Genomic DNA, 26,776 nt, shown 5'->3' with positions numbered 1-26,776 from the left:
AATCAATCAATCAAATGTATTTATAAAGCCCTTTTTTACATCAGCGGAGGTCACAAAGTGCTGTCCAGAAACCCAGCCTAAAGCCCCAAACAGATAGCAATGCAGGTGTACATCAGCTACTCTGCTTCTTTTGTGCAACATGTGATTATACTCTGTGTCAGTGTCTGCATTGAACACCCAGATAGTAGAGTAAAGGTTATACAGGAAGTAGCAAGTGGCAGAATTCTGGTCCAGTCCAGTCACAATCCCTCTGCTTCTACAAGCTAGCCAGCTGAAGTAGTTGAACCACTATCCCACTCTGTCTGATTGGATGCACGTCCCTCTGAGGGAAGGGAAGTCATGGGGATAACTGACTAAGCTGAATAAGAGAGTAACACAGTCAGACAGGAAGCACTCAGCACAGCCGAACCCTCTCTGGGACGCCCATACATCACGTTTATTTACTCTTACTCAATGTATTATGGATGTGACTGATCTGTCCCATGCAATTATGGAAGAATAGTATGATCTCTCCATCCCATGTTGATATGTTTGATCGTTCCAGTCTCACTCCGAGCCATGATGATTTATTTCCGGTCATGAATGACGTCTTTAAATTTCCCTTACAAACACACAGAGATGTGTTGATATGGAGGAGACACAAGACAATCGTCTCCATGGCAGCATGATTAAACGCTGATTTCCATATTAATTGCTACGTTCCATTGAGTGGTGAATACAACTGTGTGCGATGATAAAGCACACACACAGAGAGAGAGACGATTGTGTGTGACGATAAAAAGCCAAATGGGGTTCCTGGGTTTTATCAACGGGGGATCAGGAGTGTGTTGCTCTGCCTGAGGAGCAGCGGTCACAGCAGCATCATGACACGCATGAGCGCATGCACACACACACACACACACACACACACACACACACACACACACACACACACACACACACACACACACACACACACACACACACACACACACACACACACTGCTTGGACACAGAAGCACTGTATAGTCATTAATTAGACATTCCTACAGGGCTGTAACCCTGGAGATTAAGGACGCCATTTAATATGCTGTAATTAAAAGGGTATGTGTGTTTGTTTGTGTGTGTGTGTGTGTGTGTGTTTGTGTGTGTGTGCAGGATTACAATGATGAGATCCGACAGGCGCAGCTGCAGGAGCTGACGTACCTGAATGGTGGCTCAGAGGATGCCAAGGTGCCAGCGGTGAGGGGCAAGCTGCCTGCAGCACGGGGTAGAGGGACACCTGCCCCAGGACCCATCAGGTACCTACTGCCAACGTGTGTGTGTGTGGGGGGGGGGGGGTACACCATCTGACCCAAATGATACACAATACAACTTTGAGAACTATTGACATTCAAAGACATGTTTGTATGCATCTTTCCTGCTGTATACTCTTTATGATGTAACTCCCCAGATGACTTAGGATAATACTCAAATAGTCATCTCCATTATAATACTTTAAAGTACGCACGCTGTGTGGCTCTCAAGTGTTCTACTAAATGCAAAGTATATTTGTGTTTATAAAAGGAAACATCAGATGAAGAGATAAACCAGGTCACAGAGAAGGGATGTGTGTATGTTAGTGTGTGTAGATGTTTGTATTGCTCTGAGACGGATTATAATTGGATCTGTTTTAAATTAGACAGTAAATAGCATTTAGCATGCCTAATGTAGGTGAGAGAAGAAAGAACAACTAGAGGGAGTGTGGTGGACATTAAGTCAGATGCATAAACCATATACTCACTACCGATAATGTGATTATGTCTGAATTGCAGAGGTATCCTGCTGACAGTCTACTGGTCCACTTAAGCCATAGGGCTCTGGTCAAAACAGTGCACTACATAGAGTGATATTTGAGACCCTACCTATAATTCCCTGCTTGTCCTGTGTGGTAGGAGTCGAGGAGGTGTGCCCCCTCCCCACGCAGCTGTCCCCCGTGGAGCAGCACCGAGAGGGGCACCCCCTAGCCGGGTACCATCCACCCGAGGGAGGGGTGTGCCAGCACAAAGAACACGAGGGGCTCCCCCGCGGAGACCACCGCCTCCCGTAGTACAAGACACATATGGGGAATATGTGAGTATTTACACAGTAAGAGAGAAACGTGTTCATGCATGTACGCTGGCACACACACACACACACACACACACACACACACACACACACACACACACACACACACACACACACACACACACACACACACACTGAGTCTGCATACAGGTACATCCTCCTAGTATTATCAAAACTGAGAAGGGATTTTACTGGTAGCTGCTATGGTAATCTTGGCATGCTAGTTTACCTGTTGTTTCTGGAGGGAGCCCATATGAACAGCTGGCAGTGATAGAATATATTAACTCCAGAGTCAGACCCTTTGGACACATGCCAAGGAGGACTCCCTCCTTCCGTCTACCTCCCACCTTACTGTCACAGCAGGTCCTCAGGGAGGCTGCACCAACCCAGCATATTTAGTAGAGAGGATGACGGGAGGAGAGGAGGGGTAGGAGAGGACATGTACCCTGCCAGTCCATAGCTAACCACATCTGACAGGTTTATATGGAGGTCTGCAGTTAGAATGGGTGGAGGTCGTAGAGAATGACTGGTAAAGAGCCTCGGCTAGACCATCTGCTTCACATCATTGTCACAGTGGTAAACTGGCTCCACAGACAGACAGACACACACCTGCACCTGGGGATCCAGGAGAGAGAGCACTGCAGACATCTGGCTGATGATAAATCTTCACCATATCGCTGTGAATTACAGACTGAATGAGCTCCACTACTCTCCATCGTTGTAGAGGGTTGGTAGTACACACAACTACTGTTCTGTTGTCTCCATTGAGTGATGTTAACAAATAGTTTCTTGTAGTTTTCTATTAAATTACTGCTGAGGAGGAGATGCATTTCTTGCTCATACTTGATGCCTCATTCTTCCAGTTTTTACCTCGTCTACAGACAGTGTGGCTCAGCCAAAGGGCTTGAAGCCATGTTCTGTTTATCCAGCATGTTTTTAGAGAAGTTAACATGACAATATATCACCTACTGCAGGTGTCCCCAATTACATTCAGCCGCGGGCCGATTTTTTCTTGAGTGGAAGGTCGGGGGGCCGGAACATAGTTATAAATTATTTGTAGACTGCAGACTGACCTCAAGAAGCCCAAACAGATATAGTATTTGACAAAAACAGAATCATTTCAAACCTTGATTACATTGTGATATGATCACATATACCTCTCAATTTATTATGGATATGCGTGTCTCCTTACAAGGACAATATCTAGATACATGGGCTCCGATACGATACAGGAACAATACTTTTAGTTTGAAACGATTCGATGCAATTTGTTAACATTAGCATACTACATCGAGCTACATGTTGAACTTCCATCCTCTCAGGCCAGGAGTACAAAGTATGAATTTATGGTTGGATCAAAATTGCCGTTATAATCATTGGCTAGTACGGAGAATTAAGTAAAACCAGATGTATGAAAACCATCCACGGCCAATTTAGGACACTTTTAGCTAGCTAGCCACTGGAGGACAACAACACAATGAGATGCAACAATTCAAGTTGTTTATGTTAGTTACATATTGCTCTCAATGTGATGTGATAGGAGTGAAGCCAAACACAAACTGGCTTCCCATTAAAGTTTTTTTTGGTATGCCAGGCTATTATTTGAAACTTTTTTTAATCAAGGGAGGCCAAATGCTCGCTGGCTTCCCTTGCGTTCAATGGTACGGGCGGCAACTATGTCATACTCTTTCTGACCAGATAGATGGCCTACACATGCAGACAGAGAGGCCCTGTTTTGCTCGCTCCGATGCATTCTCCGGTGAGATACAAAAATAATGCTGAAGGTGACACACAGATGTAGCCTACGAATATTAAAACAGGGAAGGGGTAGGCCTACCTCTCATTGGTGCGAGCAGCTGCTTCTCCCGCACTGTGCACACAATTATCTGACTTGTAGATCAATGTCATACTCGGTTACATGCACAAAGTTCGATTGGCTGAAGGAGAGGATGAATCGATTCAATCAGAACAGATTAGAGGTATTTTCAGAATAAGGCAGAAACAGATAAAATTAGTAAAAAACTTTAGTGAACTGGCGATTTGTAACATTTTAATCGGTTTTCTTACCAATGCATGCTTCATTTGGATCAATTTGGGCTACCGGGTGGGCAAATAAATTCACCCGTGGACCGAATTTGGTCCGTGGGCCACCTGTTGGGGAACCCTGACCTACTGTATTGAGCATTCTGAAGTTAGGATGTTTTTGTTTTGGTAATTCAATTATTTTCAGAATTCAGTGGCTTTACTGTGCCTCTCTCTATTATCAGTGATTCGATAATAACAGTAAGTAGCGATATCAGATTATTGGCGAATCTAATTTGTATAAAACTAAATTATGAATGAGATTATTTGCCTAGCAGTCTGATTACACAATACAGTAATTGCATCCAAATCTCATTCCAGATATTTCATAGGGCACACAAACACACTCGTGCAAGCACAAACACACACTCACAAGGCCATAAGGAACCTGTTACTGACCTGCATTTCAGCCCATTGGCCAGTAATAGGATTGTGGTTATTCTGCCTGTTACCCATTTCTTAACATTCACTAGGAATCAGAAATACAAATAATATTTGGGCTGATAATGAGAAAGGTGTGGATAAAGAATTTTACGATCCCCATTAGCTGTAGCAGAAGCAGCAGCTTCCCTGTTTTAGGTCATTGAGGATCACCACTTTATTTTAAGAATTTGAAATGTCAGAATAATAGTAGAGAGAATGGTTTCTTTCAGCTTTTATTTTTTTCATCACATTCCCAGTGGGTCAGAAGTTTACAAACACTCAATTAGGATTTGGTAGCATTGCCTTTAAATTGTTTAACTTGGGTCAAATGTTTTGGGTAGCCTTCCACAAGCTTCCCACAATAAATTGGGTGAATTTTGGCCCATTCCTCCTGACATAGCTGGTGTGAGTCAGGTTTGTAGGCCTCCTTGCTCGCACACACTTTTTCAGTTCTGCCCACAAATTTTCTATGGGATTGAGGTCAGGGATTTGTGATGGCCACTCCAATACATTGACTTAAAGCCATTTTGCCACAACTTTGGAAGTATGCATGGGGTCATTGTCCATTTGGAATACTAATTTGCGACCAAGCTTTAGCTTCGTGACTGATGTCTTGAGATGTTGCTTCAGTATATCCACATAATTGTCCGTCCTCATGGCGCCATCTATTTTGTGAAGTGCACCAGTCCCTCCTGCAGCAAAGCACCCCCACAACATGATGCTGCCACCCCCATGCTTCACGGTTGAGATGGCTTTTTTACCGCGGTTTTGGAGCAGTGGCTTCTTCCGTGCTGAGCGGTGTTCCAGGTTATGTCGATATAGGACTGGTTTTACTGTGGATTTAGATACTTTTGTACCTGTTTCCTCCAGCATCTTCACAAGGTCCTTTGCTCACTATCACAAAAATAACAACGAGAATAAACGCAACAGTCCTGTCAGGTGCAACCACTACACAGAAATTAACTACACACAAAAACCATGTGGGGAAAAGCTACGTATGGTAGTATGGTTCCCAATCAGAGACAACGATAGACAGCTGTCCCTGAATGAGAACCATACCCGGCCAAAACAAAGAAAGACAAAACATAGAAAAAAGAACATAGAATGCCCACCCAAATCACACCCTGACCAAACCAAAATAGAGACATAAAAGCTCTAAGGTCAGGGCGTGACACAAAGAGGCACTGAGTTTGAAGGTAGGCCTTGAAATACATCCACAGGTACACCTCCAATTGACTCAAATGAGGTCAATTAGCCTATCAGACGTTTCTAAAGCCATGACATCCTTTTCCGGAATTTTCCAAGCTGTTTAAAGGCACAGTCAACTTAGTGTATGTAAACTTCTGACCCACTGGAATTGTAATACAGTGAATTTTAAGTAAAATAATCTGTCTGTAAACAAAAAATGACTTGTGTCATGCACAAAGTAGTGTAATGCCAAAACTATAGTTTGTTAACTACATAGTTTGACTCCAACCTAAGTGTATGTAAACTTCCAACTTGAACTGTATCAATGTATGCAAACAAACTGTCAAATAGGGGAAAGGCGTTGTGCCACGAGGTGTTTCTTTATCTGTTATTTGAGGTTTGCTGTTTATTTGAGCAATATGAGATGGAAGGAAGTTCCATGCAATAAGGGCTCTATATAATACTGTACGCTTTCTTGAATTTGTTCTGGATTTGGGGACTATGAAAAGACCCATAGTGGCATGTCTGGTGGGATAAGTCTGTGTGTCAGAGCTGTGTGTAAGTTGACTATGCAAACAATTTGGGATTTTCAACGCAATGATGTTTCTTACAAAAAGAAGAAGTGATGCAGTCAGTCTCTCCTCAACTCTTAGCCAAGAGAGACTTGTCACGCCCTGACTGTAGATTGCTTTGTGGGTTTCTATTTTTAGTTTGGTCAGGGTGTGATGTGGGTGGGTATTCTATGTTGTAGGTCTAGGTTTTCTTTTTCTATGTGTTTGGCCTGGTATGGTTCTCAATCAGAGGCAGCTGTCTATCGTTGTCTCTGATTGAGAGCCATACTTAGGCAGCCTGTTTTCCCATTTTGAGTTGTGGGTGATTATTTTCTGTTTAGTGTTTTTGTTGCCCCTTGCAGAACTGTTAGTTTATCAGTTTTGTTCCAGTATTTATCTTTATTAAAAGTCATTATGAATACATACCATGCTGCACTTTGGTCCTCTTCTCCTTCTCCCAACGACAATCGCTACAAGACTGGCATGCATAGTATTTATATCAGCCCTCTGATTACAATGAAGAGCAAAACATGTCCTTTTGTTCTGGGCCAGCTGCAGCTTAACTAGGTCTTTCCTTGCAGCACTGGACCACACGACTGGACAATAATCAAGATGAGACAAAACTAGAGCCTTCAGAACATGCTTTTTGGAGTGTGGTGTCAAAAAATCTGAGCATCTCTTTATTACGGCTAGACCTCTCCCCATCTTTACAACCATTGAATCTATATGTTTTGACCATGACAGTTTACAATCTAAGGTAACGCAAAAGTAATTTAGTCTCCTCAACTTGTTCAACAGCCACACCATTCATTACCAATTTCAGCTGAGGTCTAGCACTTAAGGAATGATTTGTATCAAATGCAATGCTCTTAGTTTTAGAGATGTTCAGGACCGGATTATTACTGGCCACCCATTCCAAAACAGACTGCAACTCTTTGTTAAGGGTTTCAGTGACTTCATTAGCTGTGGTTGCTGATGCGTATACGGTTGAATCATCAGCATACATGGACACACATGCTTTGTTTAATACCAGTGGCAGGCCATTGGTAAAAATAGAAAATAGAAAAGTGTAGAGGGCCTATTTCATACCATCCTTACTTCCTGTCCATGCAGTGTGGTGCAGGCCTTGGTCGCATCACATGCCTCGGACTCAAACACATGAGTTCCATCAGAGCCGGAGAGTGTCTGCATTCCATTCCTTGTTAAAATTGTGCACTATATATGTGATAGGGGCTTTTTGGGACTTAAGTAGTGTGTCGTGTTAAGCAGACAAACACTTACAGTGCCTTCAGAAAGTATTCACACCCCTTGACTTTTTCCACATTTCCAAATTGTATTGTGTTACAGCCTGATAATCGGCCATATGCACGACTCTCTGTAGTGCCTTGTGGTCGGATGCCAAACAGTTGCCATACCAAGCGTTGATGTAACCAGTCAAGATGCTCTGAATGGTGCAGATGTAGAACTTTTTGAGGATCTGAGGACCAATGCTGAATCTTTTCAGCCTCCTGAGGGGGAAGAGGTCTTGTCGTGCCCTATATACAACTGTGTTGATGTGAGTGGACCATGACAGTTCTTTAGTGATGTGGACACTGAGGAACTTGAAGCTCTCAACCTGTTCCACAATACACCCAGTCACTACAAAGATACAGGCGTCCTTCCTAACTAAGTTAACGGAGAGGAAGGAAACTGGTCAGGGATTTCCCCATGAGGGAATTCCCATAAATGACAGAGTGAAACATGCATCCTGTTTGCAATAAGACACTAAAGTAATACTGCCAAAGTTGACAAATGAATTAACTTTTTGTCCTGAATGCAAAGTGTTATATTTGGGGCCAATCCAACTCAACACATCACTGAGTCCAACTCTTCCTATTTTTGAGAATGGTGAGGCCTGCGTAATGTTATGGGTATGCTTGTCGGTCGGCAAAGACTAGGGAGTTTTTTTTAGGATACAAATCCTAAAGGAAAACTTGGTTCAGTCTGCTTTCCAACAGACACTGGGAGACAAGTTCACCTTTCAGCAGGACAATAACCTAAAACACAAGGCCAAATATACACTGGAGTTGCTTACCAAAACAACATTGAATGTTCCTGTGGCCTAGTCACAGTTTTAACTTAAATCAGCTTGAAAATCTATGGCAAGACTTGAAATGACTGTCTCGCAATGATCAACAACCAACTTGACGAAGCTTGAAGAATTTTTAAAATAATAATGGGCAAATATTGTACAATCAAGGTGTGCAAAGTTCTTAGAGACTTACCCAGAAAGACTCACAGGTATACATGTATTAACTCAGGGGGTTGATTACTTATCTAATCAAGATATAGTGTTTTATTTTCCATTCTTTAAAAAAACACAAGAAAATAATTATTAATTATTATTATGACAATGAAATATATTTTAATCCCACTTTGTAACAACAAAATGTGGAAAAAGTGACTACTTTCTGAAGGCGCTGTACAACCAACAGAATGGCTAAAAACCACATCTGGTAGAATAAGATAAACAAACAGCATGATCCTTTTGGGTGGTGAGGGGCAGAGCAGTGTGTGTGTGTGTGTGTGTGTGTGTGTGTTGCGCAATACAAGTGGGTTAGTCTTGTTTATGATAATTCCCCCAGACTATTCTCCTCTATGCTGTATGTTAGGAGCCAGGGTGTGTGCATGTGTTTGAAGCTAGACTACACCCTTCATGCTGACACTGTAAAGAGAAGACAAGTGTGATATTGTAGCTGACAACAGTGTAATGATCCTGAATACAGTATAATGTGTATAAGTACAGGTTACATACAATACAAACATTATATTGCTCCATGAAAAGGTTTATCACTTTGCATTATATTGGCTTTATTCTCTGGATTGGTGACAGTGATTTTCATAACATAATGTCGTGGGCAGAGCATGCACGCTTTCCTTACAAAGCACACCAAAAACAGGTTTCAAAAGAAGACATTTCTGTTATAAAACAGATGGCTGTGACATAATGATCATGAGAAAAAGTTGTATATGCAGGTAGGGTAGGGTATTCATTTGAGCCAGTTCGCGACAGCAGGAAAATGTTAATTATTATGTTGATTATAATTCATTTACATTTTTGTTGGGGTTTAAAGTCTGATATTTGGAAATGGGAAATTAGTATTTTTAAACCTCATATACACTACAAGTTTAACATTTCCTGCAACAGGGTGATCTATTTAAGATCCTACATCTATTCTGTATAGCTTAACCATGACATTTATTTGTTTTTAAATATACAATGAGTGTACAAAACATCTTTCCATGACGTAGACTGACCAGGTGAATCCAGGTGAAAGCTATGATCCTGTAACGGCTGTTGGAAGGAGAGGATGTGTCCATATTTATTTAATGAACACGGAAATAACAAAAATAACAAAGCGAACGACCAAAACAGTTCTGGCTGGTGCAGACACACAACACAAAATAATCACCCACCACTCAAAATAGGAAAACAGGCTACCTAAGTATGGTTCTCAATCAGAGACAATGATTGCCAGCTGCCTCTGATTGGGAACCATACCAGGCCAAACACAGAGATATAACACATATAACACAAAACATAGAATGCCCATGCCAACTAACCTGACCAAACTGAAAGATACATAAAAAGAGACATGAAAAGGAACTAAGGTCAGGATGTGACTGTCCGCGGACTCCGGCCGGACAGGTCTGTGTGGGCATCTGTCCGCGGTGGCGGCTCTGGCGCGGGATGTGGACCCCACTCCACCATAGTCTTGGCCCCCTTAAGTGGCGCCTTCAGAGCGGCGACCCTTGCCGCCGACCTCGGACTGGGGACCCTTGCAGCGGGCCCCGATTAGACGGGAGACTCCAGCAGCTCCTGACTGAAGGGCGACTCCGGCAGCTCCTGACTGACGGGCGGCTCTAGCAGCTCCTGACAGACGGGCGGCTCTGGCAGCTCCTGACAGACGGGCGGCTCTGGCAGTTCCTGACAGACGGGTGGCTCTGGCAGCTCCAGACAGGCGGGAGAACCTGGATCCGCCGCTCATCTTTCGCTGCCTCCAGCTCTGCCTTGGGGCGGCGATATTCCCCAGCCTGTGCCCAGGGTCCCTTGCCGTCCAATATCTCCTCCCAAGTCCAGGAGTCCAGAACCCTCTGCTCCTGGTTACCACGCTGCTTGGTCCTTTCTTGGTGGGTGATTCTGTAATGGCTGTTGGAAGGAGAGGACCACGCTGCACCTTGGTCCTCTCCTTCCAACAGCCGGTACAGATCCCTTATTGATGTCACCTCTTAACTTCACTTCAATCAGTATAGATGAAGGGGAGGAGACCGAAGGATTTTTAAGCCTTGAGAGAATTATTTTATTTTTCCTTTATTTACATTTTTTATTGAACCTTTATTTAACAAGGCAAGTCAGTTAAGAACATATTCTTATTTACAATGACGGCCTACACCAGCCAATCCCGGACGACGCTGGGACAATTGTGCGCCGCCTTATAGGAATCCCAATCACAGTCGGTTGTGATACAGCCTGGATTCAAACCAAGGGTGTCTGTAGTGACACCTCTAGCACTGAGATGCATTGCCTTAGACTGCTGTGCCATTCGGGAGCCCAAATTGAGACATGGGTTTTGTATGTGTGTCATTCAAAGGGTGAATGGGCAAGACAAAAGATTTAAGTGCCTTTGAATGGGGTATGGTAGTCGGTGCTATGCGCAACGGTTTGAGTTTGACAAGAACTGCAACACTGCTGGGTATTTCACACTCAACAGTTTCCTTTGTGGGTCCACCACCCAAAGGACATTCAGGCAACTTGACACAACTGTGGGAAGCATTGGAGTCAACGTGGGCCAGCATCCCTGTGGAACACTTTTGACGCCTTGCCCTGACGAATTAAGGCTGTTCTGAGGGCAAAAGGGGGGAAAGGGGGGTGAGGCTCAACATTAGAAAAGTGTTCCTAATATTTTGTACACTCATTGTAGGTTCAAAGTGGCATAAATCCCACTTGAAATGACGATGAACATAATGGGTGTATAATGTCTAACTCTCATGGAGATGCTATGGCGGTGTGAGACTCCAAACCTCCCCTCCTGTATTTCAGCAGCATCCTTCCCTATCTGTTCCTCTGATCCAGCGGGTGTATTGTAGAGCACAGTAAAGCGTCTGTGATACTGTTGTTGGAACATGCAGTTCCAGAGCCTCTGTTAGTCTCTTTGGCCTATGAGGGCAACCCTTATCTTTTAACAACATGCATCTCAGCCCTCCTCTGGCATACAAATGAAAGACTCACTTAGGAGCTGTTTCTCTGCTCTCGCCCTCTCGCTCTCTCGATTTGCTTTCTCGGTCTGCTGTCTCTATCTCTGTCTTCTCTTCTGCTCCCTTTCTCTGTCTGCTCCCCTCTGTCTCTGCTCCATCCCTTTCTGACATGTTAATCCTGTTTGAACTTGGAAATGTAGCCATCTTGTATTAGTGCTGTTTGTGTGTATGCCCTCATTTCTCCCTCAAGCACATTTCATTCAGACTATCAGTGCTTTGCAAGAGGTGAAACAAAGGTATGTGACTACCATTACCAATCACAATCAAGTTTGTGACTGAAAAGCCGTTCAAATTTGCCAAAGGCCCATCTCTCTAAAGAAAAGTCCAGCTAACATAATAAAAGTTGTTGCTAACCTGCGAGCATGCTTAGTAAAACAGTCATGTTCTGGGTTCAGTTCTCCCCTAAACTCACTGGAGCTGGTAAGTTAAACGACAATAACATGACATTGTTAGGCTCTAATGTGGATTTAAAGTGGCACCGAACACCACGGAGTAACAACACTGAGATGAGGAAGGACAGCACCCTGATAAAGTTGGGTCTGAGAGAGAGGAATAAAGCGCCATTACATGGTAAGGGACAGTAGCCTTCAAATAGATTGTCAACCATACATGTAGCCTTCCCGCTAAGGGCTTGTATTACTAACATGTCTGTCATCCATGGTTATGTTAAAGATAAGATAATGCCTTTATCATCCCTGTGGGGAAATCTTGGTTGCAGTACAGTATATTCAGTGCATTCGGAAAGTATGCAGACCCCTTCCTTTTATCCACATTTTGTTAAGTTACAGCCGGATTTAGTTACAATGGATTTAAAAAATATATACAGACAAAGCAAAAACTGTTTTTCTTTTAATGGTTGCAAATGTATTACAAAAACTGATATCTTTCCTATGAGACTCGGAATTGAGCTCAGGTGCATCCTGTTTCCATTGATCTTCCTTGAGATGTTTTTTTACAAATTCATTGAAGTCCACCTTTGGTAAAATCAATTGATTGGACGTGATTTGGAAATGCAGACACCAGTCTATTTAAGGTCCCACAGTTGACAGTGCATGTCAGAGCAAAAACCAAGCCATGAGATCCAAGGAATTGTCTGTAGAGTTCCAAGACAGGATTGCGTCGAGGCACAGATTTGGGGAAGGGTACCAACATTTCTTTGCAGCATTGAAGGTCCCTAAGAACACAGTGGCCTCCGTCATTCTTAAATGGAAGACGTTTGGAACCACCTAGACTCTTCCTAGATCTGGCTGCCCGGCCAAACTGAGCAATCAGGGGAGAAGGGCCTTGGTCAGGGAGGTGACCAAGAACCCGATGGTCACTCTGAGAGAGCTCCAGAGTTCCTCTGTGGGGATGGGAGAACCTTCCAGAAGGACAACCGTCTCTGTAGCACTCCACAAATCAGGCCTTTATGATAAAATGGCCAGACGGAAGCCACTCCTCAGTAAAAGGCACCTAAAGGACTCTCAGACCATGAGAAATAAGATTCTCTAGTCTGATGAAACCAAGATTGAGCTCTTTGACCTAAATGCCAAGTGTCACGTCTGGAGGAAACCAGGCACCATCCCTACGGTGGAGCATGGTGGTGTTTTTCAGCGGCAGAGACTGGGAGACTAGTCAGGATCGAGGGAAAGATGAATGGAGCAAAGTACAGAGAGATCCTTGATGAAAACCTGCTCCAGAACACTCAGGACCTCATGACTGGGGCAAATGTTTATCTTTCAACAGGACAACGACGCCAAGCACACAGCGAAAACAACGCAGGAGTGGCTTTGGGACAAGTCTCTGAATGTCCTTGAGTGGTCCAGCCAGAGCCTGGACTTGAACTTAGCCAAACATCTCTGGAGAGACCTAAAAAATACCTCCCCATCCAACCTGACAGAGCTTGAGGTGATCTGCAGAGAAGACTGGCAGAAACTCCCCAAATACAGGTGTACCAAGCTTGTAGCGTCATACCCAAGAAGTCTCGAGGCTGTAATCGCTGTCGAAGGAGCTTCAACAAATTACTGAGTAAAGGTTCTGAATAATGTAAATATGATACATAATTTTTAATTTTTTTTATACATTTGCAAAAATTTATAAAAACCTGTTTTTGTTTCATCATTATGGGGAATTGTGTCTAGATTTGAGAGAGGGAAAAACTATTTAATCCATTTTAGAATAAGGCTGTAACATAACAAAATGTGCAAAAAGTCAAGGGGTCTGAATACTTTCCAAATGTACTGAATACACTGAGTGTGCAAAAACATTAAGAACACCTTCCTAATATTGAGTCAACCCAACCTTTTTGCCCTCAGAACAGCCTCAAATAGTCGGGGCATGGACCCAATATTAGGAAGGTGTTCTTAATGTTTTGTACACTCAGTGTATTCAGTACATTTGATGTCGAAAGCGATCATGAAAAACACAGCAGTGTTGCAGTTCTTGACACAAACTGATGCGCCTGGCAACTGTACTACCAAACCCCATTCAAAGGCACTCAAATCGTTTGTCTTGCCCATTCACCCTCTGAGAAGCACACACACAATCCAGGTCTCAATTGTCTCAAGACTTAAAACCTTTCTGGAATGGGCGCAGTATTGAGTAGTTTGGATGAATATGGTGCCCTATGTAAACTGCCTGTTACTCAGGCCCAGAAGCTAGGATATGCATTAGCATGGTAGTATTGGATAGAAAACACTCTAAAATTCCAAAACTGTTAAAATAATGTCTGTGAGTATAACAGAACTGATATGGCAGGTGAAAACCTGAGGAAAATCCATCCAGGAAATGCTATTATTTTGAAATGGCTGTTTTTCCATTGAAAGCCTATCCACCATACAAAGACTTTTGACCCAGTTCACGATCCCTATGGCTTCCACGAGATGTGGCCAGTCTTTAGGCATTGTTTCAGGCTTTTACTCTGAAAAATGAGGGAGAAACACCACTTTCAATGAGTGGACAGTGGACATTTCCAGAGATGTTTTCTGCACGTGACCAGGAATGCGCCATTCTTGTTTTTCCTTTTCTATTGACGGAGATATTGTCCGGTTGAAATATTATTGATTATTTATGACAAAAACAACCTGAGGACTGATTATAAACATCGTTTGACATGTTTCTACAAACTTTAATGGTACTTTATGGATTTTTCGTCTGCCTGTTGTGACCGTGCTTTATGCCAATGGATTACTGAACAAAACGCACCAACAAAACCGAGGTTTTTGGTCATAAAGAGGGACTTTATCGAACAAAACAATCATTTATTGTGTAACATGGAGTCTTGTGAGTGTAAAAATCCTTCTTTAACCGGTCTCCTCCTTTCATCTGCAGGGATCATAGCATTAATTTGGATTCACCTTGTCAGTCTGTCATGGAAAGAGCAGGTGTTCTTATTGTTTTGTACACATAGTGTATGAAAGCGCATAATCAGGCATAGACATGTACTGACAATAAATGCAGGTAGAAAAGGTACAGTTCCTGAGAGATCAAGGATTTATCTGTACACTATACACATCAGTACACGCAGTCAACTACAGTGTTAATGGTACCAGCCTTCTTATCTTACTGGTGGTTGGGTTTCATTCCACTGGGACAAAGGATTGTCTTGTTCTACTCCTTTTGTGCCCTGGTGCCCTGTAAAGCTATACTTAGAGGTAGAGCTCAAACTCCTGGTAAAAAGGATGTCTGGGGTGCATCGATACCTTGTGCGCCTTTTGTGAGGGCTCTCTTGTCATAAATGACCTCCAGACCTGTCTGCTTGACCCCCAGCACCTTACTAAGTTACAGAGTTAACTTTTTGTTGTTGTTGCATATTTCCATGTTATGGAAAAAAACAAGTGCTTGGGTTTGTCTGCTCTATAGATCCATTTAGTTTCAGTCGTAATCAGATTACATTATAACCAAAACCATGTTATGATCAGCTACATGGGGACAGGACATATTAAGATTAGTAATGGAATGCCGAGAGGACATATTTAAAAATGGATCTACGGAACGGAGTAGAACATGAGGATTCCTCAGCAATGACCTTATTACTGTGTCTGACAGAGAAAGAGATGATTCCATAATGTTATTCATTATGTGAATATACTGTAAATGCTATTCATTAAGCATGTTGCACAGTATTTGTTTTCTCAATGTTGTTGCAACTGACTAATCAAAAGAAGATATGGACAATAACTTTTCTGTGTCATTGTATCATGTATCATGCGCTCATCGTGCAGGCATGTATTTCAGATACAAATCATATTTGTATAGATTCTTGAACTGGATTAGTGAATCAAGTTGCTGTGAAGATTTTCCACTGTTTCATTATTTATAGACTAGAAAATGATTTTTATTTCTGGGCTGACTCTCTTCCGCTTGAACAAAAACTGTGTTCTCTCTCCAATCTAGGATCATCTCCTTCTCGCTTTTCATACTCAACTGAGACTAATTTAGTGAGGCTAGCTACTGTATGCATACTTGATCAGCCACAGCTACATGGTTTTACTTTTTACCATTTTGCTGAGATTTTCTATAATTTAATATTAATAGACTGATGGATGCTGTCAGAAAGTATTCACACCACTTTACTTTGTTCACATTTCCACATTTTATTGTGTTACAGCCTGTTTTTAAAATGGATTAAATTCTGATTTTTTTTGTCTCTGGCCTACACACAGTAGCTGTATTGTCGTGGAATTATGATTTTCGACATTTTTGCAAATTAATAAAAATGAAAAGCTAAAATGTATTGAGTCAATAAGTATTCAACCCTTTTGTCATGGCAAACATTTTGCTTAACAAGTCACGTAAGATGCATGGACTCAGTAATAGTGTTTAACATTATATTTTTGCAATAATAGTATTTAACATAATTTTTGAATGACTACCTCATCTCTGTACTGGGGTTGAATATTTTCCTGGTATTTTACAATTGTTCCACCCCGAGAGTAAATCACTGGATTTGATTAGAGCTTTGATCAGCATGAACATTCCAACCTGAAGCTATCTGAGCCTGATGAGACATATATTAAACTACACATAACGCACGACACTACACAACACTAAAATATACATTAATGGCTCAATAACGGTGACAAACGGTGCCCACAAATGGCCTACCTAAAGCTGTCCCAACAGCAGTCCCACAATCTTACCACTGCTACATCTGGCTATCAGTGGAGCATTGTCTGGCAGCGAAACAGTTAATTCAGCAACATTTACTGCCTTTAAAAAAAACATCGCTGTTAAGGCTGACTTAATTAAATAAATGTGGATTCTAATGACATTTAAGATGTACAAACTATGGCATAAGGGGATGACAAGCGGATAAGAGGCAATCCGTAATTTCGATTAAGATATTAATGAGTGAGTTAGGATGGACACAGTCAGTATAACTATTTGTTTAGCACTTTTGAAATGTACCGTGACAGAACATGGGCATAACACGGTGCCTGACCAGTACGATGCCCTCTCTCTCCACGGTAAGTGCGGGGAGTTGCCGCAGGTCTCCTACCTGCCTTAGCCACACTCCGTGTGCCCCCCCCCCCCCAATGCATTTTTGGGGCTGCCTCTCGGGCTTCCTTGATCGTCGTGCCAACTCCCTCCTCACACTGCTCCAGAGAATCCCAGGCGGGCTCCGGCACTCTCCCTGGGTCGACCGACCACCTGTCTATCTCCTCCCAAGTAGTGACATAGTCCAGATCTCGCTCCCATGTCCAGGAGTCCTGATATCGCTGCCTCTCCTGCCCGTTAACACGCTGCTTGGTCCTTTGGTGGTGGGTGATTCTGTAACGATCGTCTTCGTTATAAAGAGAGGAGGATCAAAATGCAGCGTGATGATTATCCATTTTTTTATGGGATACTTAATAAACAACGTACAAAAACGATGAACCGACAAAAAAGAACGAAGACGAATGTAATGCCGTTCGTCTGTTGAAAGAGGAGCGGACCAAAATGCAGCGTGGTGGTTACTCATGTTCTTTAATGAAAATGAACAAACGAACAATACAAAACAACAAACGTAACGCGAAAACCTATACTGCCTATCTGGTGACAACTAACACAGAGACAGGAACAATCACCCACGAAATACTCAAAGAATATGGCTGCCTAAATATGGTTCCCAATCAGAGACAACGATAATCACCTGACTCTGATTGAGAACCGCCTCAGGCAGCCATAGACTATGTTAGACACCCCACAAAACCCCAAGACAAAAACGCACCACAATAACCCATGTCACACCCTGGCCTGACCAAATAAATGAAGACAAACATAATATACTTCGACCAGGGCGTGACAACGAAACAGTCCCATAACGTGAATACCAACACAGGAACACTGGAAACAGGAACAATCACCCACTCCCCACAATACAAAACCTAAATATGGTTACCAATCAGAAACAACGACTAACACCTGCCTCTGATTGAGAACCATATCAGGCCAAACACATAGAAACAGACAAACTAGACATACAGCATAGAATGCCCACTCATATCACACCCTGACCAAACAAAACATAGAAACAAACAACGCAAACTATGGTCAGAGTGTGACACTTTCACAATTTGCCCAAATGTACCTGGGTGACTTCACACTAAATGTCCTGTAGCTCGCTCATACTTCAAGTTATCCGTCTGAAACGTTGCACATACACTGCTTCCATCTTGTGTACACCATCAGAATTCTCTTGCATTTGAAAGATGGTGGTAGAATTTTTTATTTTTTTTTGTATTTTCTTCTACCAAATCTATTGTGTTATATTCTCCTACATTCAGTTCCCATTTCCACAAACTTCAAAGTGTTTCCTTTCAAATGGTTTGAAGAATATACATATCCTTGCATTAGGGCCTGAGCTACAGGCAGTTAGATTTGGGTATGTCATTTAGGAGAAAATTGGAAAAAAGGGGGCTATCTTAACTTTTGGCAGCAATTACAGCATCGAGTCTTCTAGGGTATGATGCTACAAGCTTGGCACAGAGTTTCTTCCATTGTTCTCTGCAGATCCTCTAACGCTCTGTCGGAATGTTGCTGCAAAGCTATTTTCAAGTCTCTCCAGAGATGTTCGATTGGGTTCAAGTCCGGGCTCTGGCTGGGCCACTCTAGGACATTCTAGGACATTCAGAGACATGTTCCAAAGCCACTCCTACGTTGTCTGTGTGCTTAGGGTCATTGTCCAATTGAATCTTTGTCCTCAGTCTGAGGTCCTGAGTGCTCTGGAGCAGGCTTTCATCAAGGATCTCTCTTTACTATGCTTTGTTAATCTTTTACTTGTTCCTGACTAGTCTCCCAGTCCCTGCCAATAAAATGCTGCCACCACCATGCTTCACTGTAGGTTCTGATGTCTTTGAGCTCTATGGACAATTCCTTCGTCCTCATGGCTTGGTTTTTGCTGTGACATGCACTGTCAACCTTATATAGACAGGTGTGCCTTTCTAAATCATGTGCCATCAATTGAATTTACATCAGGTGGACTCCAATGAAGTTGTAGAAACATCTCAAGGATGATCAATGGAAACAGGATGCACCTGAGATCAATTTCGAGTCTCATGAATACTTATGTAAAAACCTGATGAGGAAAAAAAGGAATTTAATCAATTTTAGAATAAGGCTGTAACGTAACAAAATGTGGAAAAAGAGAAGTGGTCTGAATATATTTCTAAAAATGTATATAAAGCATTTTGGAGTGAAATTTCAAATTTGAATCATATATTATATCGCTATGTATCATATTTTTAGGATAAAATATGCCTTTTGATGCCACATTCAAACATTGTATAATGACAGTCAATAATACACCATACACCAACAAACCACCATGACACACCAGTGATCTAACATGGTAATAATGATGTTGATACTGTGGTGATTAGGAAGCCAGAGGCCAGGGAACTCTATTTGTAACAGAGCGTACCTCCCAATTGGCACCCTATACCCCATATAGTGCACTGCTTAGGAAGGAATAAGGTGCCATTTGGGACGGATACAGATTCACACAGCCACAGCACCAGCCCAACTTTGATTAACTTTATTTTCCATCATCGTACACAATTAGTTAGTAAGTTAGCTTCCTCGGGATTAAAGATAAAAGAGTGGATTCAAATAGTGTCATTTGGCAGGAGCATGTTTCTAATCACGCATTAGCGGCCTTCATAATAACATGGAGAATGGAGATGATGATGAGTATGTTGTCTCTCTCTCGCACACATTCTCTCTCGCTGTAATTCTCACAGTTCATGCATGCAAATCACCCAGATGGAATTATTGGTGGAGGGTTGGGGGGGTTGGGGGAGTGAGGGATGTGTCATGAGGGGTCCACATCTTTGTGGAACATAAGTCCCGTTTATCCCAAATTAGGATGGGTGCGGCTGTGCGCCCCTTTGATGTTCCTCTAGGCAGGGGGCTAGGGGGCTGGGGGGTGTTGAAGGGGATGAGTAGGGGGAGGAGAGGTGGTATTGCTGGAGCACAAGCAGATGGTGATGAAATGGACTCATACACACGCGTAAACGTACACACATACACACATATACACAAGGATAGAGCTACATGGAACAGTGGTACATCCACTATCCTTCTCCTATGTTCACAATTGAGAAATAATGTATATATTTTCGATGTCAGAGTAGTTTGAAACGGTAGAAAAATCTATGTGTGGGGTGGTGTCTTCAGATCAATGACAGTTAACAAATGCATAAAATAAACATTTACACATTAAATACATTTGAAATGACAGAATAATACTGATGTAGGATCATAATTTGAGACAGTTTGCTACGGCAGGAAAAGAATAATGTAGCAACGGGAAATGTGAATTATCATGTGGATTATAATTCATTATTTTGTGTAGGGGTTGATACATTTTTCATTAGGGCAAATCAAGTCTGACATTTTAAAGTGGAAATGACAAACTTTAGAAGCCTTTTTAAACCTTGAATATGCTGCAAATGTGAATTTCCTGCTTTGCAGGAAAACTCTCAGCAACAAAAGAGTGGTTACATTAAGATCCTACATCTGTACATCTGTGCTGATCTTTATTTAATTGATTACAGCTGCATCCAGCTGTTGGTAATGATCGGTAGGGGAACAATTCACATTTAGGGATCTGAAGAATTGCTTTTGACATACTTCCAGGAATTAACAGAGGCTTACAGCATGGTTGATGAATAGTACAGTTCTAAAGTAGGTAGTACAGTTCTAACTATAGGTAGAAACACACTATGTTATAATCAAATGAAGTGACCTGGACTGACTGACCAGTCCCATGGCAGACAAGGGATTTCATCTTCCTCTTCTGATTTATCCTCAAATCTTTTCATAGGTGGTAGCAGAGCGCAGAATAATGCAATTGTGGTGATGTTAATAAATGTTCTTTATGCATTTTATCCTCTCTTTCTATCTCCAGGAATATGATGATGGATACGGGACAGCTTACGATGACCAGGGTTATGACTCCTACGACACTAGTTACAGCAATCAAGGACAGAAGTAAGAGTCCATTTCCTGTTTCTCAGGGCTGTACCTAAATGTATTCTCCGGGTCTCCTTGTCATCCTAACCCGTGTTTTAGCAAAACAAAACTGTAGATATAGTACATATTATTGGTGTACACCCTTATTCTTTATTAGTTAAATAGGGGGTTAAAGGACATGGGTGGGCAACACAAGTGGACCCTATAAGGATTTGTCTTAATAAAAAATACATTCAGTTTGTCAGAGGTTGTTGGCAGTGTATTGCATCAATGCTTTACATCAGATTAACCTGTTAGCATGCTAGTTCTCCATTAGCAGCTTGTGCACCTACACATCAGATTAGCATGCTAGTTCTCCATTAGCATCCTTATACATCAGCATATTAGCATGGTAGTTCTCCAAGTAACAGCATGTGAACTAGAGGTCTTCACAAATCGGGTCGGATCCTGCTCGTTGGCCACGGGCTTGGAATCTGTGTGAACATTTGTGAAATACACACCAGATCTGAAATTATATTTGAAGAGATTAGTTTCTAAACAACAGAAATGCAAATTGCACTCAATAACATTTTATATTTAGTTTGTTCTCTTAAATTATTGTCAGGGGGTTGGACCCCTTTCATTAAAGCAAATATGTCAATATCATTGTGTGACAAAACTACATATTTGCTTCATGAAAACCAGCTACTGATGATGCGGGGTGAAATGGGCAATATGCCTACTTGTTGTGGGCGAGGAGGAGGATGCAGCAGAAAAGAATGATAGTCTGTATAAAGTAAGTTTCTGAAAAATGGAGTTGTTCCTAACTGAAGTGAAGAAGAAACGGAATGAAAGAGAGCACAGGGTGGAAAAACCGACAGGCAAATCGTCTGTATTCACCTCATTGATGCACATTGTGGATACGGAGGGGAAAAGGTCACCCATATTTTCAGGACCTGAGCTATTTAATTGAATTGTTTTATTTATTAAATGTACTCGTTTATTTAGGCTATTCAATTTAGGCTTGGCATATTTAGTAGGCTGCTTTGCTATTTTATTTGGGTATTTTCTTTATTTAAAATAACAGTTTGTTACCTAATGTTGAATGACTCGAGTCAAGTGTGATGTAAGATGTGTGACTCATTGAGGTGCTAGACTGATAGCGCCAGGCTTATCTGCAGAAAATATTGCATTTCCTAATGTTGAAAGGCTGCCGATTTCTTGATTGTGTATGGCATGGATAAGTATAAGGAATATCAGGAAAACTTTTCACTTCAATTATGAGTATTTTATTAACTCTCCGGGTGGTAGCCGTGAATGACTTTTCTATCAAACCCACATCCAAACCAATCTCAGGCTGTATTGGCGAATTCTGTAGGCCTAGAGGATTATGTACATTTAATTTAGAATTTTTAAAAATTGGTGCTATTATAAAGAGTTGGATCTGAGTTATAGAAATAGCCTACAAAAATAGGGAATACTAACCTAGAAATACAAATCCCAATTGTTGGAAATGACACGGAATATAAATAGGAGACTCCATCCTTCTGTAGCCTATTCCAAATTGAAAATCATGCTTGCTGATCAGACTTTTGCCTACCTTTAGTCTAAATCAATGTTTATCAAAACAGTTAAATTGGCTGGATTGTAATGTTGCTCAGTAAAATAATTAGCTGCTCTCAGTCTTGCAAGCGATGGCCGTCACAAAAAAATAATCCTGCTCAAATATTTGGTCAACAGAAATAAGGAAAACATTTCTGAAAATGAAATCTCCATCTAACTATAGGGATGTCATTATGAAAACAGCATCCATCTGTCGGTAATGATCGGCTGGGGAACAATTCACATTTAGGGATTAGAATTACTTTTGATATAATTCCAAGAATCAACGGAGATACAAAAACATTTCATAGAAAGAAACGAGGTCATGAATATTATAGTTCTGAAGGAGAACGAGATAGTTCTGAATTATAGATACTGTAGAGAAACATCCTTTACATCATGACCAACAGAAATGAAACAACCTCTAATAGATTGAACTCTAATGGAACATACGGATGGGCGACCAGAACAGCCAGGAATGAACAGTGCACGACTTAGTGCCAACATTGAAGAACCAGTTTGGGGGCTCAGAGTGAGATTGAGGGGATACAAGCTTTTGAACTAAATAATGTTGATAGCTGTCTTTCTATTGTAACTTCTCAATCTGATGTCCTGTCATGAAGTATTTTAACCATAATGCCATAGTTTGACTAATACCAGTGGATCCCTTGTGCTAATATTTTTTATTCCTATTTTCATGTGTCAGGCCATTGCTGCCTCATGAAGCCCAAATGGCTGTTTGGTTGTTTGGATCTATGTAACAGCAACAGAAGACCCTGCAGCTACATGGCTGTTTGGTGTCCTATAGCTATATGCAATACAAACCAGGGGTTAGAACCGGGTCAGGGAACAGAACCAACATTTTTTGAGGAACAGAATCAGAACCGGGAACAAAAGTGATCTATACTGTTCTGGAACATGGGAACCAGTTATTAAAATGATGTTATGTTCCGGGCATTTATATTCCATGTTTTTATTTTAATTCTGGTGCCACTCTGCTTGTAGCTAGCTAGCTAGCTCTAGTGCAACGTTAAGCCAACTCTCGGAAGTTCAAAGACATTCAAAGTTCCTTCATAGAAACCGCTCCTCTGTAGGTATAATTCTGTGGGCCTAATTCAGATTATACATGTCATAAGAAGCCCAGCACTTCAAGTCAAGCCTCCTACTCCACCCTCTCTCGTCACTTGTCTCTCCAATGCACCTAAACAACTATAACCCAATTGGTCACGTAATCTAATGATTTTTATTTGATTTCACATGTTTAAAAAGGAACAGAAAGGAACAATATAAACCGGTACTTTTTGGGGGTTCGAACTGGTTCAGAACTATTTTTTGCTTGTCGGAGCAGTGGAAGGGAACCCCAACAAATAATGGTTCTGTTCAGAATGAAACGATTGGGAAATAATGTCCATTCCAACCCCTGATAGAAACAGAAGACCCTGCAACTAAACGCACAGAATTGATTTTCTCATATCAAGGGAGTGATCACCCTCACCATGTCACTTAAGGTCAAAGGACTTTGCTATGGCACGTTGGCTTGTTTGCTGCCATCTCTCTCTTTTATCGGTCCTGCATCAGGGATGCTTCCCAAATGACACCATATTCCCTATATAGCGCATTACTTTTGACTCTGCTCAAAAGTAGTACACTAAATAGGGAATAGGGCACCATTTGGGATGCATCCCTGCTGTTGTCACACCATCTTCCCTCCTCTCCTTTATTCTGTATGTTCTGCTTGCATGGGCAGTTTCAAAGAGGGCCTGATTGTTGCTGCACTTAAGATGTCAAAAATTGCATTAGTGGCAGCTGTAAGGGGGGTAAAGGAGAGAGAAAAAAAGAACATATTAGGCTGTCCCATGCTTTGTGAGGAGGGATGGTTGATGTTTTCTTTTGTGGCCATGTCAGGATATATGTCGCCAAGGCCAGGCAGCCTACATCTCTCACACACTCTCTCTCTCTTGGGATGGCAGGTAGCCTGGCTGTTAAGAGCATTGGGCCAGTAACCAAACGTTTGCTGGTTCGAACACCCCAGCAGAATTTTTTTGGCCGAACTGCCCTTGAGCAAGGCAGTTAATCCCCAACAACAACTGCTACCCGGGCGCTGATGACGTGGACATTGTTAAAGGCATATCCCTGCGAAGGGGTTGTGTTAAATGTGGAAGATATATATTTTTGAATGCATTCAGTTATGCAACTGACTAGGGCCCATGTGTCAATCTCATTCCACGCAGGGCCGAGTGTCTGCAGGTTTTTGCTCCTTCCTTGGACTTGATTAGTAAAGGTAACTGATTAGTAACTGATTAGTAAAGAACTACCCTCACCTGGTTGTCTGGGTCTTAATTGAAAAACCAGAAGACACTAGTCCCTCCATGGAATGAGTTTGACACCCGTGCCTTAGGGCCAGAATCTCTGCCCCCCCCCCCCCCCCCCGTCCTCTATGTAGTTGGGGTACATCTTAAAGGGGGGTACATCTTAAAGCCTGCCTGCCTGCCTGCCTGTTAGATCTGCAGAGAGGCAGAGGGAGTCACTGGGGTTAGGCTGGCCCTGAGCCCTGGTGTCTATCTGCAGCCATGTGGTGAATAATCACAGCGGCTTAAGGCAGAAGACAAATGGAGTCCATCATGTAGAGGCTGGGTGGGTTGTGTGTGTGCTTGGTTTGGTGTGTGTGTGCTTGGTGGGGTGTGCTCGGCTCTGTTCTGCCCAGAGGCATGATGCTAGACTCAAAGAGATTTTGAGATCTGTTGTCTGGTTAGAAATGGTGTGCGTCCCAAATGGCACCCTATTCCCATTATAGTGCACTACGTTTGATCAGGGCCCATATGGTAGTAGTGCAAAAGTAGTGCACTATATGGAATAGGGTGTCATTTGAGACACTCACTTAGGCTGACTAATGGGCTACCAGACTTTACAGCGTCTTTCTCCTGAGACACACTATTCAGTTTATTTACTTATTTTTGTTGACTTATTTAAGTCTCAGAACTGCCTAGAACGTTTTTTGTTTTGGAGCGTAGGTTGTTTATCATCTACATGATCATGTATATCTCTTGAAATTTCTTAGAACATGACAGTGTGTTGTTTAAAGTGTAGTCGGATGATTGCAACCAGCCTGCTTTTTATACTCTCAGAATGTGTTTTTACTCTCAGTGGGTATTTGTAAATATGTTTGTAAACACTCCCTGTTTACAGGACTTACTAGTAATCTTTTTAATGTCTCAGAAACAAATACATTATTTTTCAAACAAAATAATCATAATTTCATATGAAAATAGATTATGAAGAAATATTGTTAACCAGACAAGACCCTTTGATTTCTTCTTTCATCTGTAGAGTAAGAGCATCATAGACGCTAGCAGCCCGTTAGAATGCATGGTGACAATACACCATATTAGGTTTATTAGGTACACCTACTTAGTACCGGGTCGGACCCCCCTTTGCCTCCAGAACAGCCTGAATTCTCCAGGGCATGGATTCTACAAGGTGTGGTGTTCAAACATTGCTCAATTAGTATCAAGGGACCTAGCGTGTGCTAGGAAAATATTCCCCACACCATTACACTACCGCCACCACCACACCATTCTCCTTCAACGTCTCTCATCAACGACCTGTTTGCACCCGGAGGACTGCCGCTGACTGAATGTTTTTTGTTCGTCGCACCATTTTCGCACAGACTTTCTTGTTTCCTAAACCATTCGTTTACCACACTGCAAAGCCAGTGTGTACAGTAAATACAGTACAATACTGCGGTCTATAGTGCATACGGTACAGAACATTTCCTTTTTAAGGTCATCCAATTTAGATCTGCTGATGGACAAAAGGTACAGCCCTGTTTTACCCCGGAGCCCAATCTCAGCTTGAGCAGGTCAGAGCAGTAGCAGGGCTGGAACAGGGAAGGACCCAGGGGAATGTTAGACTGGATCCATGGACAAGACGTCTCCCTAACAATGCCTCACAGAGCCTGAGGAGCTCACTGCACAGTCACCAACCACATCAGAGCCCTGGCTGGGCGGCAGGCAGGCAGGACTTCACTGGCTGCAGGATAACAAGCAGAGCAATTTACTACAGTTGGTTTCTCCAGTGTCTCTAGTATGATATCAGCCCTTATGCCTGGCGGGGAAAGAGGGTAACCATTCTGG

The 26,776-nt window shown here is 42.2% G+C and overlaps 1 protein-coding gene across 2 annotated transcripts in view; it reads left to right on the top strand.

Annotated features, from left to right (window-relative positions):
* The window catches only part of LOC109908672 (KH domain-containing, RNA-binding, signal transduction-associated protein 3), a 149,075-nt gene that overhangs the window by 107,469 nt on the left and 14,830 nt on the right, over window positions 1–26,776 (top strand). For both annotated transcript variants that reach the window (XM_031793489.1, XM_031793490.1), the window contains exons 5-7: window positions 1,138–1,280; window positions 1,914–2,091; window positions 20,998–21,080. In XM_031793489.1, coding sequence (XP_031649349.1) covers window positions 1,138–1,280; window positions 1,914–2,091; window positions 20,998–21,080 — 404 coding nt within the window. The remainder of the gene's footprint in view (window positions 1–1,137; window positions 1,281–1,913; window positions 2,092–20,997; window positions 21,081–26,776) is intronic.

Source organism: Oncorhynchus kisutch, linkage group LG17 (genome assembly GCF_002021735.2).
Source record: "Oncorhynchus kisutch isolate 150728-3 linkage group LG17, Okis_V2, whole genome shotgun sequence".
Classification (NCBI taxonomy): domain Eukaryota; kingdom Metazoa; phylum Chordata; class Actinopteri; order Salmoniformes; family Salmonidae; genus Oncorhynchus; species Oncorhynchus kisutch.
The sequence above is the reverse complement of the archived record's forward strand: the minus strand, read 5'-3'. Positions and strand labels throughout refer to the sequence as shown.